We start from the raw sequence: 18,002 nt of genomic DNA on the forward strand, positions 1-18,002 counted from the left end.
AAGTAACTGATATGACTTGTCATTGTCATATAAACATCACGTCGACCTCTGCGCCCCTACACGTCACCTAAATCGCTGGGTCATCTCCAATTGGCCGTTCCCCACTACCTTAAGAACAAAAGGACGCATCTTGATACCACATGTACGACGCTTACAACGATTTTGAACTGAGACTAGTATAGCAATCTTCCATAACGAAAACACAAATCTTCGTATAAAATCTACGGCGCTTACTACGTTCTTGAACTGACGTCAATCTAAGAACATGACAATACGAAAGGACGAATCTTAAGTATCAATTGTACGGCGCTTACAGCGTTTTAGTACTGAGTTGAGTTGACCAGTAAGTGGGGCGATGACCTGCAATACACGTCCATGTGAATCTGAATTGCAATCTTGAGAAATGATTGGTGATGTCTACTTTCAAGGCTAGTGTGGTCTATGATCTATCTTGTGATTCTTGGGTTATATTACGATACAAGTGCGAAAAATAGGTAATTCTAAACGACCGAGGGAGGGAGCGAGGGAGTGTTTAAAATCGAGACGAGGTCACAGAATAATTAATAGTACTACCGTACAGAAAGGAAATTTCCTACAAAAACGAAGTTTGACAGCGGTTCAGGGTCGAATCATACTGTCCCTTTCTAATATATGGCACTATCCCTTTCGGCTATTTAGGGTTGTCAAAAATCAAGTGATTATCTTATCTGTGGTCGTGCACGCAAAAGGAAGTCAAAGACATATGTAACTTCGTATAAGACGAATAAAGTCTAAGGAAAAAACGTGCCTCGGAATTCAAGTAAAAGTCATTCTCGAATAGGTGGCGCACACACCTTTAGCCTATCCTCGGCTAGATGGCGTGACGACACCGTTTCATATTTAACAATTTTAACACATAGATATCAGTGAATGAACATGGATCAAAATGATATAAAAATTATAAAATCATTTATCCATATATATACATTTTTTGATAACTTTATACGTTTTCATTTTGAGTTTTAGTCGTGTGTCGATAGATGGCAGTAAATTTACAGTGACTACAAAATTTACAATGACAGGACCCCTCTATACTATCTATTCTTTTTGAGGAAGTCAAGTGGTGCCAACCCTAATAATTGCTCGGAGCAATGCTGAGCCGAGCGGAGCCGAGTTTGACCGAAGTCAGGAGTTTCGCACCCCTGACGAGGTGCGAATTACAACCTATTCGCACATCACCTGTATCGTACAATGTTTTATAGTATACATATGGCCCTTTAAATTTTCGACATAGTTACGTAATGTGCTAATTATCGCACTAGTGCGGTAAAGTAGCACCATATGATATGTATACTGTAAAGATTATTTTCGTTGTCGTTTTTAGGGTTCCTAAGACTTAACTACTAAAAGACACTCCAATACTAAGATTTCACTGTCCGTTTGTCTGTCTGTCTGTCTGTCTGTCCGTCTGTCTGTCACCAGGCTGTAACTCATGAACCGTGATAGCTAGGCAGTTAAAATTTTTATTTCTGTTGCCACTATACGCTATAACAACAAATACTAAAAACCGGGCAAGTGCGAGTCGGACTCGCACACGAAGGGTTCCGTACCATAATGCAAAAAAACAAACAAAAAAAAGCAAAAAAAAAAAACGGTCACCCATCCAAATACTGACCACTCCCGACGTTGCTTAACTTTGGTCAAAAATCACGTTTGTTGTATGGGAGCCCCATTTAAATCTTTATTTTATTCTGTTTTTAGTATTTGTTGTTATAGCGGCAACAGAAATACATCATCTGTGAAAATTTCAACTGTCTAGCTATCACGGTTCGTGAGATACAGCCTGGTGACAGACGGACGGACGGACGGACGGACAGCGAAGTCTTAGTAATAGGGTCCCGTTTTACCCTTTGGGTACGGAACCCTAAAAAACAGAATATAATAAATAGAGATGCACCGGATATTCGGTTACTATCCGGTATCCGGCCTATCCGGCCATTATTATACTATCCGGCCGGATACCGGATAGTAACATTGCTTGATTTTGGAGTAAACAAATTGGATTTAAGAAACAGACACGGTCATAATCGTACTTGTCTATTATTTTTAAACAATTTAAACATTCCACTGACTTGCACGCGCTCTCATTTCGAACCTAGAAATGTGTCCGCGCGAACGTTCACTAGGAAACAGGTCAAACCTGCAGAATGCGCACCTGAAAATCCGAAATGTAGGTACAGTTCCGCTGGCCGAATATTGGGCGGCCGGATACCGGATATTCGGACGATGGTCAGGCCGAATATCCGGTATCCGGTATCCGGCCAAACAACTATCCGTTGCATCTCTAATAATAAATATTTAAATGGGGCTCCCATACACTAAACATCTTTTTTTTTGCAGTTTTTTGTGTTATAGGTCGTTACCTATGAAATTGGCGTTTTGTTCGGAGAATTTCAACGAAACACGAATTTCCATACAATTAATTTTGCGGATATTTTTTTGATGGCTAATTCAAACCAAACAAAATTTTTCCAGTAATTTTTGACACCTTTAAGGTATGTTTTCAATATCTCCATTTCTTGAAAATTGGTACCATTAGAAAAATATAAGTAATTTTAATACTCGAACCGACAGCACATGAAAAGACCTATTTTCAAGGCTTAATTCTGAACACTTAACAATAAAAAATAACAATTAATTGTATGTAAAATCGTTGTTTATTGAGTGCACTGTAGTTTTATTGTAATTGTGTATGTACTTTTGTAAAAAAAAAAAAAACTAGGATCAGACTTATATCTATGAACAAAAACGCCAATTTCATAGGTAAGGACCTAATATATGGAAGGGAACTCTTCGTGCGCGAGTCCGACTCGCATTTGGCCGGTATTTTTTCGTTATTTACGCCATAAACAGTGCGTTTAAAATAGTTGATATAGGTATATATACATTATGAAATAATTTTCATGAATGAATCCCATTCCTCCTGACTCTATACCAACTACTTTTTAAGCAACGTCGCATGCCTGACATGCCTCCTTATCGGACAGATCTCCGTAGCATATGGTAGCATGAACCAAACTTTAATCAAGCGCGAGAAAGCTAATATCTAACGCATCATATAATTAAAAAGATAATTATACCTTTTAATGTTTCCGTTATTAACTTTCTACAAATAAAAACATGATGTAGTATGGATGTGTTGTTAATAGACTTTGCTTAATAAGGCCCTGTTTTCACAGGTATATGTTTACATTGTTTACAATATGTAACTAACATATGAATGTGTGTACCAATACGAATACGTAACATTAATGTATGTATGTATGAAGTAGCAATTTAATTTACCGTCTTCGAGGGAAATGATGACGCGGGCACAAGATAACAAAAATAAATTAGTAATATACTCTTTAAACTGCTAGAAACCCCCTAAAGCTAAAAACAGGTAACTCATAAAAACAACAAAATTGCAGTTAAAATCAAGTCACGCAGTTGAATCTCCTGATAATGCCTAGTTTTTAGGGTTCCGTACCCAAAAGGTAAAACGGGACCCTATTACTAAGACTTCGCTGTCCGTCCGTCCGTCCGTCCGTCTGTCTGTCACCAGGTTGTATCTCACGAACCGTGATAGCTAGACAGTTGAAATTTTCACAGATGATGTATTTCTGTTGCCGCTATAACAACAAATACTAAAAATAGAATAAAATAAAGATTTAAATGGGGCTCCCATACAACAAACGTGATTTTTGACCAAAGTTAAGCAACGTCGGGCGTGGTCAGTACTTGGATGGGTGACCGTCTTTTTTTTTGCATTTTTTCCCGTTTTTTTTTCATTATGGTACGGAACCCTTCGTGCGCGAGTCCGACTCGCACTTGCCCGGTTTTTATTGTGATTGTTATCGGGCAACGCAACGCGTGCCGAATTCTAACAACGTTAACACTTTACGACACCAAGTTAACTTGATTAAACAATACCTACTAAATCTGTTGCTTGAACTAATGTACAATGGCTATACAGTTTCAATGACGTTTTGTACAGTCTGCATCTAATAGACAGTTAGACAGCGACGGCCAAAGTGGCCAAATATATATGTAGTAACTAAGATTTACCATAGAAATAAGGATGTGTTGTGTGTTCCAATATACTCCAGAATTTTATGTTTTTAGTCTAACAGCCTTATTCATAAAACGTTAGAGCGCAGATCATTAGTCTCTGATAACCTGATGTCACAAAACATGATTCATAAACGCATTTTAGCGCTAAACAGTCATTAACAGTCTTTAGCAAAAGCTCGGAAAGTTATGGAGCCGCGGATTATAGTTTAGTTATCATAAAAAAAATACCCACTTTGGCCGTCATTATCTCAATACCAATTTGATGCTGACTGTACCTACGACAGATTTTAGAGCGTATCTGGAAAATAAGATTAAACTTAATCTTATAATGTTAAGATTACGGTAAGTTGCGAGTTATGCTCAAGGCTAAGTGATACACGTAGTATTTTTTACTATAAAGCTATACTCTGTATCTGTATTTAAATAAAAGTAAACAAAATCTACCCTCAAATGGCTCCTTAAGCCAGTTGAGGGTAGATGAAAACATTACACGATCAAATAACGTTGGTTAAAGTCAAGTCGTTCAGTGACTGATCTAGGCGGTTTTGTATTTGGTTGGTTAACAAATAAATCTTATAACTACCCGAAAATGTAAAAATTTTTTGTTTACTTTTATCTGACATACCTAAAGATACAGACTATAGGAGAACAGAATTGTTTGAGTATGACGTAGTCTTGCTCAGTACCTTTCAGCATAAAAGTGTGAATGGTAAACGTTAAATATTTGGATAGACTTGGTAGAGTACATTATCAAATCAACAAGACATCTATTTTAAATCAGTCACTAAGTACTTAAGTATTTACTGTATACCTACTAGTCCTACTACATATTGCCAACTCTTGCAAGAAATTAGCACTGTAAAAAGTAGGGCCTAAATTAGGTACAGGCCAATACAATTAGGAGTGTTCCTAACTGTATTGGCCTTCTCCTTCCTTGCCTACCCTTAATATTTCAAAAATTACAATTAAGTAAACTTTAAGTTAATAATAATAGATTGTGTACTTGTGTAAATGTAGGTACAGTCAACGGTAAAAATATGGGTGTACAAATCATCTCAAAAATATGTCCCAATGACTCTTATGTCAGCGAATTAAGAACTATGGGACATATTTTTGGGTAAGTTGTCTACACCCATATTTTTACCGTTGACTGTACAACAAGATATTATTATTTGAGAATAGCTGTATTCTGATCCAAAACCAATATGCTGATTTATGAGATGCAGATATGCCGGAAACATTATTCATATGCTAATGTTTGTAACGGGTCATCGACTTCATACCTACATAATACGAAAACCAAACAAATATAGGAGCTTCGTGTTTTTTATTTGCGTTGCAAATTACACATCTTTTCTGTAGTCCGTATAGTGAAGGTCCTTTTTTGTTTTAATACAAATAAGGAAAACCTTTATGAGTTGATCACGTTTTGGTTTACTTGCTTGTTTTCATGATTTAATTAAAATAATGGTAAATAAGTATTTGTGTATTTATGATACATAAAAACAGTTTTTATTAAATAATTTAATAAATAAAACGATCGACTAGGTATAGTTTGACTTCACAGGTTTTTGGAAATTTATTCAAAGTTATAACAATTAAAAGATGAATTTATTCATACGGGAGTTGAGTTGTTAAAGTAGCGGGAAAGATGCAATAGGACAAATAAATAAAAACAAATAAATTTTAGTCGATATAAAACTACCTAACAGTATTTATTGCTAAATTTCGTTACATTACACTGTTTCATATATTGATATTAAATTTTTCACGTGTTATTTGTACAGCAAATTATAAAAATTTCAAAATAAGCCGTTCAAATCACAAGTGACCTGCAGCAATGAGTACAAAATCAATTGCCAAACTTTTTGTCTGACCACTAACTAGCCGAACCGGTTGTAACTTATTAGGGACTTTAACTGAACTACGAGTACAAAATCACTAAGATAAATTGAGATAAAATATTTAAAACTACAACGAAAATAATAAATTAACACTTACCTAGTTTCACCTCAAAGTCCAAAACACGAATTTAAAAATATAATATTTTGACAGTTATTTTTTTTTATTTCAGAGCGCGCGGCAGTCACGGATGCCAGACAACCGTCGACTGGCGCGCTTTGCGTTGCGTTGAAAAAAAGTTACACATACTCTTTGGAGTAGGCACTTGGTCGGACAACAGAATGCTCGTGGAGTGCTAATTGACTTCGAAAGTACCTAACTAGTAGAGTATAGTTTGTTTACTGTTATTGCTATTTTAAGTGCTGTAGCCACCTTGATATTCCTAGTTGCTTGAACCAAAAATATATAAAGATGGTCAAGCAAATCTTGTCAGTAGAAAAAGGCGCGAAATTCAAATTTTCTATGGGATGATATTCTTTCGCGCCTACATTTTTCAAATTTGCCGCCTTTTTCTACTGACAAGATCTGCTTGACCAGCTTTACATATAGGTATATTAATACGTACATTCAGCAGCAGAAGTAGCTAAGCGGGCGGGGTGTTCAAAATTACCTTGACGGGCTCTTATTCTCTTAACAAAGTCGCGTCAAGATCATTTTGAACACCTCGCCCGCTTAGCAACTACTGCTGCTGACTGTATATCCCTTTCGGCTATTTAGGGTTATCAAAATTCAAGATTATCTTATCTGTGGTCGTGCTAGGAATGGGACGTCAGTGGCCTATTTTATAAAGCTACAAGTTACGATTTACAAGCGGAATTCTCGTTCTAACACATAGGGTTAGAAAGAGACTTCCGCTTGTAAATTGTAACTTGTAGCTTTATAAAATAGGCCACAGCTAGGTGGTGCCAACCCTAATAATTGCTCGGAGCAATGCTGAGCCAGAGCCCCCCACTGGTAAGGGGTTAACTCTGAGCGGAGGCAGGCGTGGCTCACTCCGCGATGTCGTCGCTTTGCAACAGGTAGCTAAAAGTACATCCGTTCCACACCAATTTTGGTGGCTAGCCATAAGCCGCGCGTGGCGCTGTCGCCACCTAGCGGCCATATCTGTCCTGATCGTAACAGACGCGTTTTGCTAGAGAGTGAGTCTTCTGTACCTAGTACTATTATTTATTCTGTGGCGGAGGTAACATAAATTAAATACATAAGGATTGTTTTACATTTTATTAGCAACTATCTCGTTTCCTCCCTGTAACACCCACATGAGTTGGCCGAGTGTTAGCAACTGTGTTTCGCCTCGCGAGTGCAGCTCGAGCCTTGGCGGGGTTTCTAAAACACCCTTACCGCAAACTATCACCAAGGGGTAGCCCATTCTGCGAACAAATGTGTATATTATAGTCTGACAAAAAAGAGTAGAAATTAAAGTGGCAATACTGTAGTGTCGTCCCTTTCAAATCAATCTAAGAAAACGGGACGACACAACAGTATTGCCACTTTTTAATTTCTACTCTTTTTTGTCAGACTACATAATAAAATGTGTGACCAAATTTAAACTAAATCCGTTCAGGGGTTTAAGTGTGAAGTGAAGTAAGTACTGTATTAGGTGTCAGTTATTTCAAGTAGAATCCATACTAATCCATACTATATATATTATTATTAATTATTAATATTATAAATGCGAAAGTGTGTCTGTCTGTCTGTCTGTTACCTCTTCACGCTTAAACCGCTGAACGGATTTGGTTTAAATTTGGCATATAGATAGTTTAAGTCCCGGGGAAGGACATAGGATAGTTTTTATGTCAGAAGTCATCCCTAAAGAGGGTGAAAAGGGGGGTGGAAATGAGAAAATTAATGAAGTGCCTTTTAATTGGTGTAAACAATTAAGCATATTATGCTCGAATTGCTATTAGATTTTATTCAGGCGCTGTACTTACTCTAGCTGCTAGTACTAATTCCACGCAGACGAAGTCGCGGGCAAAAGCTAGTACTACTATATAAACTGAAATATAGACCTTCCATAGGTTACGTTGACCGCTTACTTACTTGTCAGCCATAAGTATCCGTTTCCCGACGGTCATCGAGTGGCGGTCGTCGTATATAATGTCGTCGCGGAGGCCCGGTAGGGACGACAGTTTGTCGAACAAACCGAGCATTTGCTCAGAGTTGTAGACGGACCATTCTTTTGAGCCTTCCTGAAACAGAAAATATCAGAAAGACACATACATACAGTCTGACCTATATATTCAACCCGTAAATTATTGCAGGTGACTAAATAAACAGCCCCTGTATTTAGATTCTAACTATTTAAGAGTCCATCAACGTGCACACTAGCGCCACTGCTAAATAATCGTGATTACTTAAATTTAACGACAGGTATTTAAAAAAGGGGGCCGCTACGTACTGTATTGCGTATTTCAGTACCTTTTGAATACTACAAACTAGTTTTTATGTTGCTGGTTTCGTCGAACTAAGACCTCAAAACAAAAACGGCCGTTTTAACTTTGGACGCATAAATTGACGAATCCAGCAACATAAAAACTAGTTTGATGTATTCAAAAGATACTTAAATACGCAATACAGTACGTAGCGGCCCCCTTTTTAGGGTTCCGTACCCAAAGGGTGAAACGGGACCCTATTACTAAGACTTCGCTGTCCGTCCGTCCGTCCGTCCGTCCGTCTGTCACCAGGCTGTATCTCACGAACCGTGATAGCTAGACAGTTGAAATTTTCACAGATGATGTATTTCTGTTGCCGCTATAACAACAAATACTAAAAACAGAATAAAATAAAGATTTAAATGGGGCTCCCATACAACAAACGTGATTTTTGACCAAAGTTAAGCAACGTCGGGAGTGGTCAGTACTTGGATGGGTGACCGTTTTTTTTTGCTTTTTTTTTTGTTTTTTGTTTTTTTGCATTATGGTACGGAACCCTTCGTGCGCGAGTCCGACTCGCACTTGCCCGGTTTTTTAAATACCTGTCGTTAAATTTAAATAATCACGATTAATTAGCAGTGGCGCTAGTGTGCACGTTGACGGGCTCATAAACCATACACTACCAACAGAGTACGCAAACATACCTTAGGCCCGATAAGTATAGCTCGATATGGAGCGATGGGCTCCGGCCACCTTAGGGCTGCGTCTGTGGATAGTGCTTCGAGACTTGCAGCCAGTAATCTGTAAAAAATCGGACAAGTGCGAGTCGGACTCGCGCACCGAGGGTTCCGTACTTTTTAGTATTTGTTGTTATAGCGGCAACAGAAATACATCATCTGTGAAAATTTCAACTGTCTAGCTGTCACGGTTCGTGAGATACAGCCTGGTGACAGACGGACGGACGGACGGACGGACGGACGGACAGCAGAGTCTTAGTAATAGGGTCCCGTTTTACCCTTTGGGTACGGAACCCTAAAAATAGGTTTGTTATAAAATAAATGGTCATGTCAAACATACTGAATGTATTTGACATAAAAAGATATGGGTTAATTCGCCAGTAACTGGCCACCGGCCAATAACTGGCCACCCTAAACTAAAAATGAATTCTATTCACCTATAAACAGAATTCATTTTAGTATAAGGCTTCAATAACTGGCCTGCCTTCAATAACTAGCCACTTTTACTAAAATGAACTGTTTATAGGTGAATATATAGTTTAGGGTGGCCAGCTACGGGCGAATATACCTTGTGTATAAAATATACCCAGCACATCCCTTGGTTGTTTTCTATTTATCCTTTATTCCAAATATTCGTTAGAAATCGAAAGTCAAACGTAGAACGTGGTATGTGTATATTAAATTAAATAAGTATTTTTTTTAATGTTGAGCATTAAGCGAGGGCCACTAGGCGCGCATAGACTCGTCACGACTGGCGCACATAGGGGCTGTCCATAAAATATGTCATCTATTTTTGACAATTTTTGACCCCTCCTCACCCCTAAAATCATCCAAAAAACATGCTTCGAATGACCCCGTTTCGTCCTACGTCCTACGTCGTGCTACCATCATCATCCGATGTCCAGACCCCCCCCTTAATTTGAAATGACGTAATTTATGAATAGCCCCTAGGCGCTCGTAGACTCGTCACGACTGACGAACATAGTCGTCATGTGGACTTACCTCGTAATACCTATTCCGTAGCAAGACATAAGTATAGGCTGCGGCGGGCCGCTTGGTGCGACATAGTTAGCCCCCAGTACTTCGCTGTACCGAGTTCCTAGGATAAATGTGTGGCCAACCTGCAAACATACATCTTATAAATGAGTGCTTTCACTGTGTCTTAACACATTCAGCGCCAAGAACCCGACTGTCGGGTACACTGTTCGTAGCGACTACGCGCTCCATGCGACGAAGAGGTGGCTATGCGCTACGAGCGAAGCCCGTAGCACTTATGCTCTGGTTTCCTAGGATAGCGGTGCCGTCATATAGCGGCCGTCTCCATACAAATACTACGACATCCATATTTAGCCGTATTATTTAGTATGGAGACGGCCGCTATATGACGGCACCGCTATCCTAGAAAAACCGATCTTTAGTGGCAATGAATGTGTTAAAATATGTCAATCTTACTATCTCCTGTCACAATTTCTGTTAACTGGGCAGAATTCTAGTACAAATAAATAAAAATACTACGTTCAAATCTTCGAGCAACACGGAAGGGAGGCGGCATTCGCACTATTTCCCCTCTGCCGAGGTACAAGATCACCTGATCTAGCGCGGGTAATAAAACTAGTTGCGCTCGGATTTTTCACTAGACCGAGTCCAGACGCGCGCGTGAACACTGCTGCAGAAAAAATGTCTAATTGCACGGTTTTTTTTTGTAAAAAGAGGTCGGGGACATCAAATTTACAAAAAGAAGGTGTTACATTTCACATGTACATATTTTTTTTACATATTATACGTTTAATTACGTTTAAACACAATTATTATATCTTAGTCTCATGTAATTGTTGGATTTATCGATTTTGCTCGCCCAGTACGGAGTTGCGGATCGGTCGAGCAACAAATCCGACTTCTCATCTGTCAGAATACAATAACATTCTTCGACGAAAATGTGTTAGTGTGCGTGTTGTGACTCATCCATACACAAAAAGAGATCGAGGTTTGCAAGATTTGTCTTTGACGTGTGTCATTTTCTATGTATTTGTGTCGTCATTACAGATTGGATTTTGTATGTAAGTGTGTGAGAAGTGCGACTGGGTGCACCTTTCCCCCCGCAAAAAATGGCAGAAAGATTTGTACGGTAAGATATCGCTTGGGCCCCTCCCCTCCCGACGTGTCGGAAGCCGGTGTTGCTCGAAGGTTCAAATATTTAATTTTTTTGCCTGATTGTTAAGGAGTTAGACTAATCAAACACCTAATATGTTTTTAAGGCGTACAGTTCGTTTTTTTAGCATTAGAAAAAAGGTAAACATCTTGACGTGTCTTTTTATTGAAAACACGGCAAATATGTAACAATTATAAATCATATACGATTATTTACATCCTTTTGCTTTCATAAGTAATAGCTACTGATTTTACTAAACCGCTCTGGACCGTTCCAAGTGGCGCGCTCTTGTGTTGGAGGCCAAGACTCATTTTGGGTCACCGCGACAACCAAGTAAGTAAGCTACTGATTTTTAAAAAGCGTTTTCAATTAATAAATTAAGACTTCAAGATCGCGTAGTCTTTTTCTAATGCTAAAAAAACGAACTATAGGGACTAAAAATAACAATATGCATATAAAATTAACCCACCTCCATACTACTGACAGTTTCAGTGCTGCCCCCACACTGGCATTGCTCCTCAACAGTGGCTTGTCTACAAACCACACACACTGACACTTTATCTTCCCCTGCCGCTGCGGGTAGTTGCCATTCGTGCGACTCTGAACCGCCCATCTCGCCGCAAGGTGCCGCCACTGAAAATAGGAGTTGTTCAGATATTTGTATTAGTATGTATGCGACTAACATGCCGTAGGATCTAGCTTAGTTTTACTGTCATTTCTACCTTTATGTAGGTACCAGGGGCGGCCGAAAAGTTCACCTTACAAAAAAAAAATGAAAGAGAGTATTCAAGTAATTAATCGTTAATAATCGTCAGTAATGTCGGCAATAATTTAACTGCCAAAGAGGCGAGGAAAAAAGTAGCAGTTCTTTTTTTTTTTTTCTTCTTCTTTTTTCTAGCTTAAGCCGCGAATATTTGAGCCTCCCCTCGTACATCCAGTCGCAATTTAAGAAAAGATTTACTCTAGAACTAGACACCCTTTCTGTGGAACTAGGTCAAATAGTATAGTTTTAATTTATTTACATATTTACCTTTATGCACATCCAGTCGCAACGTGTCAAACAGCCTTCTATACTGTTCTCCTACGCGCTGGTACACTTTTGTAGCTTGTTCCAGCGTGTGTGCCCCATAAGCATCTAACATACGGAAGGATCTCGCTCGTAATACACCGTGCTTGGTTTACAATCTGGCTTATGAGTCTTATGACACCAAGCTTGGATTCGTCTATCAAACCTACCTTTATGTACGTCTAGTTGTAGCGAGTCAAACAGCCTCCTATACTGTTCTCCTACCCACTGGCACACTTCTGTAGCTTGTTCCAGTGTATGTGCCCCGTACGCGTCTAACATGCGCAAGGATCTGTCTCGTAACACACCGTGCTTGGGGTGAAGCTCGTCGCGGTATTATATAGACAATATAATAATATATACCTTTATGCACATCTAGTTGTAGCGAGTCAAACAGCCTTCTATACTGTTCTCCTACGCGCTGGTACACTTCTGTAGCTTGTTCCAGCGTGTGTGCCCCATAAGCATCTAACATGCGGAAGGATCTAGCTCGTAATACACCGTGCTTGGGGTGAAGCTCGTCGCGGTATTATATAGACAATATAATAATATATACCTTTATGCACATCTAGTTGTAGCGAGTCAAACAGCCTTCTATACTGTTCTCCTACGCGCTGGTACACTTCTGTAGCTTGTTCCAGCGTGTGTGCCCCATAAGCATCTAACATGCGGAAAGACCTAGCTCGTAAAACACCGTGTTTGGGGCGGAGCTCGTCGCGGTATTTATCGCTGATCTGGAAATGGAAGATCCATCATAATTTTATCCTAGCCTTTTTTTAGGGTTCCGTACCTTAAAAGGAATAAACGGAACCTATATAGGATCACTGGTGCGTCTGCCTGTCTGTCCGACAGCCTATTTTCTCGGAAACTACTGGACCAATTAATTTGAAATTTGGTACACATATGTAAATTGGTGACCCAAAGACGGACGTGTAACGTAAACAAATGAATTTTAAACATGGGGGCCACTTGTGGGGGTAAATGAGAAAGTTAAAAAATAAACTTTATCTAACTATGTCGTGTTAAATATCAAATGAAAAAGCTCATTTTGAGATTATAAAATATATTTTTTTATAATTTTAAAATAAATAGGTTATTTAGAAGTTATTTAAGAAAATTGCCAAAAAATTATCATTCCCCCCTTTATATCCGAAACTTCTGGGTCTAAAATTTTGAAAAAAATACACAAAATAAATCATTACTATAGAATTATACATGACTGGAAAACCTATTAGAAATGTGCAGTCAAGTGTGAGTCGAACTTAATGTACGGAACCCTTGGAACGCGAGTCCGACACGCACTTGGCCGATTTTTTTTTTAATGCAACTGTAGGTATGATGTAGGTACTAGACATGTGCGCCGCGCCGCCGCGCCGCCGCCGCCGACGATTTTTCCACGCCGCCGCCGCCGATAAATTTGACCGGCGTATAATCGACGTGGGAAATTTTGATACCTATCGTGTCTTACTCCATGTTGCGTAGTGAGTAGATAGTGTCAGAGGTATAATTTAAAGATCCTTATGCTTTTTCGCTTATTATTTGCCAGTGAACCAAATTGGCATCAATTTTGTCGTTGCGGTGTTAGCCGTGATAACGATTTAGCGTTAATTTAAACAAGATCTAGTTTCTGGATCTCAGGTTATTATTTGATATTTTATCGCACAGCTTTTTTGTAGAACGCATTTTGTTTTACACCAATAGTCTCTTGATTGTGAATTTAATCAGTGAACTAAAGTCAAGAAAATAACAGGTTCATATCCTAGGACATAAACATGCTATTTTCTTCTTAGAATCTCCAGCAAGCTGTCACCACGATTATATTTGCGTATTTTATGATTTCTCGTATGATGCTGGTGACACGCATAAGGGTCATCATATGATAGATATGATTTGATTTATTTATCACACAATATACAATTTCGTTTAAAATTACACACGATCAATTCTTAGTAATTTTATGGTGATTATCAGCTTCTTTTACTTAGACATAGACATAGACATAGAACAATTTTATTCAACATCACATGAAATGACAGAGTACTTAGAGACCTCAGAGACTTAACAATATATATTTCAATCTAAATTATAAAAGTCAGGTTAAAGCTTCGTAATGAGCTATACCTAAACAATTATACCTACTTATAGGAACTTAAATCACCAGGTATCTGATGATGCAAGCTAGTGATCTAAGCTAGCAGTAAAGAAAACAAAGTAGACCTTAATATTCCATAAAACGGGACACTTCAAAGACATTCTGTTGAGCGAATCAACCTGCCAGAGACGTTTACTTTCGAAAACGATGCCATCTTTATTCTAACATTTCTCTTAAACTTCAGTTCAAACAAATGTAAAGTATGTAGTTTATCATTATTTCGTAACAAATCCTAGGTGAGGCGACAGCGGCTGGGAAAAGTCAATATAGATTTAAGACTTAACATATAAAGATTTTTTTTTGTGTTTTATTTGTATTCCGCTTACAAAGTAAGTAAAAATACTGCCTTTAATGTAGTGTTTTAAAGTATCCTTCTTATTTTAATATTTAAACAAACCGTTGCTAATCGTTAGGTTAGTATTGGTAATAAAACTAATAAATGGTTGCCAAGTGACATGATGGGATATAATTTTCGGCAATAATTTAGAGAAGACACACATAATATGTTTTGGATAGCCTAGTAAAAACTCAGAAGGCTTTAATGTAGAGTTTCTACAGCCACGTTCTCATGCAGTATCAAAAATTATGCCACGCCGATTTCACGCCGATCACGCCGCCGCCGCCGGTCATAAAACCATCGGACGCCGCCGCCGATGATTTTGCCATCGGCGCACATCTCTAGTAGGTACTCACTTGATACAACAACAGTGGTAGTTGCTTGTAGGACAGAGGCCCGACATCTGCTAGCAAATCTGCTATAGCTTCCTCATGCGTCTGAAACACAAATAAATACATATTTGGGGACAATATATACGAAAGAGAATAGAGTGTATAGACAGTTATTGTTACGACCGGTCTGGCGTAGTGGGTAGTGACCCTGCCTATGAAGCTAATGGTCCCGGGTTCGAATCCTCGTAAGGGCATTTATTTGTGATACAGATATTTGTTCCTGAGTCATGGTTGTTTTCTATGTAGGTACCTATTTAAGTATTTATATATTATATACACCGTGTTTTTATTGAATTCCGTTAACTTCGGGGTATAGTTAAGTACGTTTATAAGAACTAAATGGCTTAGTTAATTTTCAAAAAAAAAATTTTTTTTTGTTTTCATTTTTGTTCTTTTTTGTTTAAAAAGTAATTAAATGTAGCATATAGCGTTGTTGTAACACGGGCATTACATTTAACTCAACCAAACAATTGAAATCTGTGACATATCAATGTCATTTCGTACATCAATCGACCGAGATTGTACTTAAGTTTAGTAGCAAATGTATGAACTCATTCTAAACACTAATCAATATGTAAGCCGGCCCTAAGGCAAGTGTACACGCTTGTAGAGGCCTTATAGGAAAAAAATAAATTATGGATTATCTCCGAAATGGACTTAATTAGAACATCGGTGTCTTTGAGAAAGTTACTTGATTTAAGCTCAGGAATGCACCCTTGAAATTAACGGAAATCAAAAAAACACGGTGTATATCGTTGTCCGAGTACCCATAACACAAGCCTTCTTGAGCTTACTGTGGGGCTTAGTCAATTTGTGTAAAAATGTCCGATAGTATTTATTGTCATGGTAAATTATGTAGCCACAGTAAATTTACTGCCATCTTTCGACAGAAGATTAAAACTTTTAGAACGCCATTTGACTTTGGTCCTTATTCTTGCACTGATATGTGTTCAATTTGATAAATATCAAAAAGTGTCGTCACTACTCGAGACTACGCCAAAGGTATCGCGCCATTGCTCGAAAGGTTGCACCATACCTTATTTACTTTGACAATCTGCCTCTATTTCAAATTCTCTTTGCCTAAACTAAGCAAAGCGTGTACTATGGATACTGGGCGATGATATACATATTTATATAGATGTTTTTAATTAGTGCATATGAACTTAATATAATACATACCTAGAAACAAAACATGACTAAACCTACAAAACAGATAGATATAGATAACACCCATAACTTAGGAACAAATATTTGTAATGAACAAACAAATAAATGTCCTTACCGGGATTCGAACCTGGGACCTCCTGGTCCTCCTCCCTTTTCTATCCTTTGGGTGTAGGCCTCCTTCATTTTACGCCACTCGTCACAGTTCTGTAGCCACTTCTCCAGGTTGCACAAAGTTTATCTATCCATAAATACTTACCGGAGCCAACACAAATTTCTTCCCATGCCTATCCTGCACCTTCAACAACTCCTCCGTAATCCGTCCTGTCTTCTCCCAGAGCCCAGCAGCTGTCAACGCAGGCAGGGACACCTGTTGTCCACCGGCTGCCTCTATATGCCACTTGACGAGGGCTTCGAGCTTGTCTAGGGCGCGCCGGGCAAGCGGCAGGAGGGCAAAGAAGCCGGGGGATGTGGGGCGGATGAGACCACATTCTAGAAGGAGCTGCAAAGTTTATAAATATTTGTGTACTTTCATATTAAACTCTTTTATTTATTTTTATTTTTATGGGCAAGATTTTATGAGCACATAAGTTTGTTGACACACTTGAGAACTAAATATTTATTTTTAAAAAGCAAGTACTTATTATAATATGGTTACACAAAGTTAGTTTAAGATAACAGGCCTCTCATTACCAAAAACTAGGCACATTCTATAAGGAAGTTGACATAGAACTTAATAAATGTGTATTTAGTGATATAAACGGGTCTACCGCGATCAGACCTAGAAAAGTCTGAGGAAAATGTTATTTATATGTCATAATTTGATAGAAGTTTGACGTTTAAAATAACACTTGCACTGCGTGGGCTACCAAAATCGCTGCAGGCTTTTCTTGGTCTAACTCTAAATAAGTGTACAAAACGCGAGTTTAAAGTGTTAATAAATATGATCTAAAATACTTGTTTTTCACTGAAAACTCCAAATTAACCTGCTTGTTTGGAATAAAACCTGTGTAAATTAGATGGATATATTTTTTCCAGGGGTGTCAATTAAGGAATATACATGATTACTATGTATTTTATTCCAAAATAAAGCTACAAATTATTGAAAGTAATATAACCTCACCTTTTGACTTTTGCAAGTTATCTCTGTATTTTTAATTTTCGCATTCTTTGGTATAGTTAATAATGGTTGAAATAGTTGCGATACAAACCGCATTACGTAAAATTTACCGTATTTTCCTATACTTTATTATTGCTAAAATATGTACAGCTGATTGACTTGACATTCTACTATCCAAAATGAGGTATTGTGCAAAAATTACGATAAAATATAATTTTAAAATTGTGCTGTAATACAAAGAAAGGAAGGTGTATTTTCCTTTATGCGTTTCGTTCACAAAAGCTGGCCATTAACGTAAATAGTATCAACAGGTATTACAGAATTTGACAGTGACAGGACGGACCTTTTTTTTTTTCATCCACCTGGACAGGCTAAAGCTCTAAGCCATACTGCCTTGTCATAAGTAGATTTTTTTGTCTTTTCAGGACGGACCTTTTGATTTGACATTACATGCGTTTAGATACTGCTAAAGATTACAAAACTCAAAATAATTATAAAATAAAACCGCCCAAGTGCGAG

General features: G+C 38.2%; 1 protein-coding gene across 1 annotated transcript; it reads right to left on the bottom strand.

Annotated features, from left to right (window-relative positions):
• Nucleotides 1-7,201: 7,201 nt before the first annotated feature.
• Nucleotides 7,202-17,643, bottom strand: LOC134803451 (probable proline--tRNA ligase, mitochondrial). The gene is made up of 9 exons (XM_063776269.1): nt 17,487-17,643; nt 16,623-16,865; nt 15,164-15,244; nt 12,875-13,052; nt 11,722-11,885; nt 10,106-10,224; nt 9,071-9,167; nt 8,035-8,183; nt 7,202-7,364 (listed from the first exon to the last, which is right to left on the bottom strand). The coding sequence occupies exons 1-9, from the start codon at nt 17,577-17,579 to the stop codon at nt 7,208-7,210; spliced, it is 1,281 nt and encodes a 426-aa protein (XP_063632339.1). The 5' UTR covers nt 17,580-17,643; the 3' UTR covers nt 7,202-7,207.
• Between the last annotated feature and the right edge of the window lie 359 nt (nt 17,644-18,002).

The sequence above is a fragment of the Cydia splendana genome, chromosome 26, assembly GCF_910591565.1.
Source record: "Cydia splendana chromosome 26, ilCydSple1.2, whole genome shotgun sequence".
Classification (NCBI taxonomy): Eukaryota; Metazoa; Arthropoda; class Insecta; order Lepidoptera; family Tortricidae; genus Cydia; species Cydia splendana.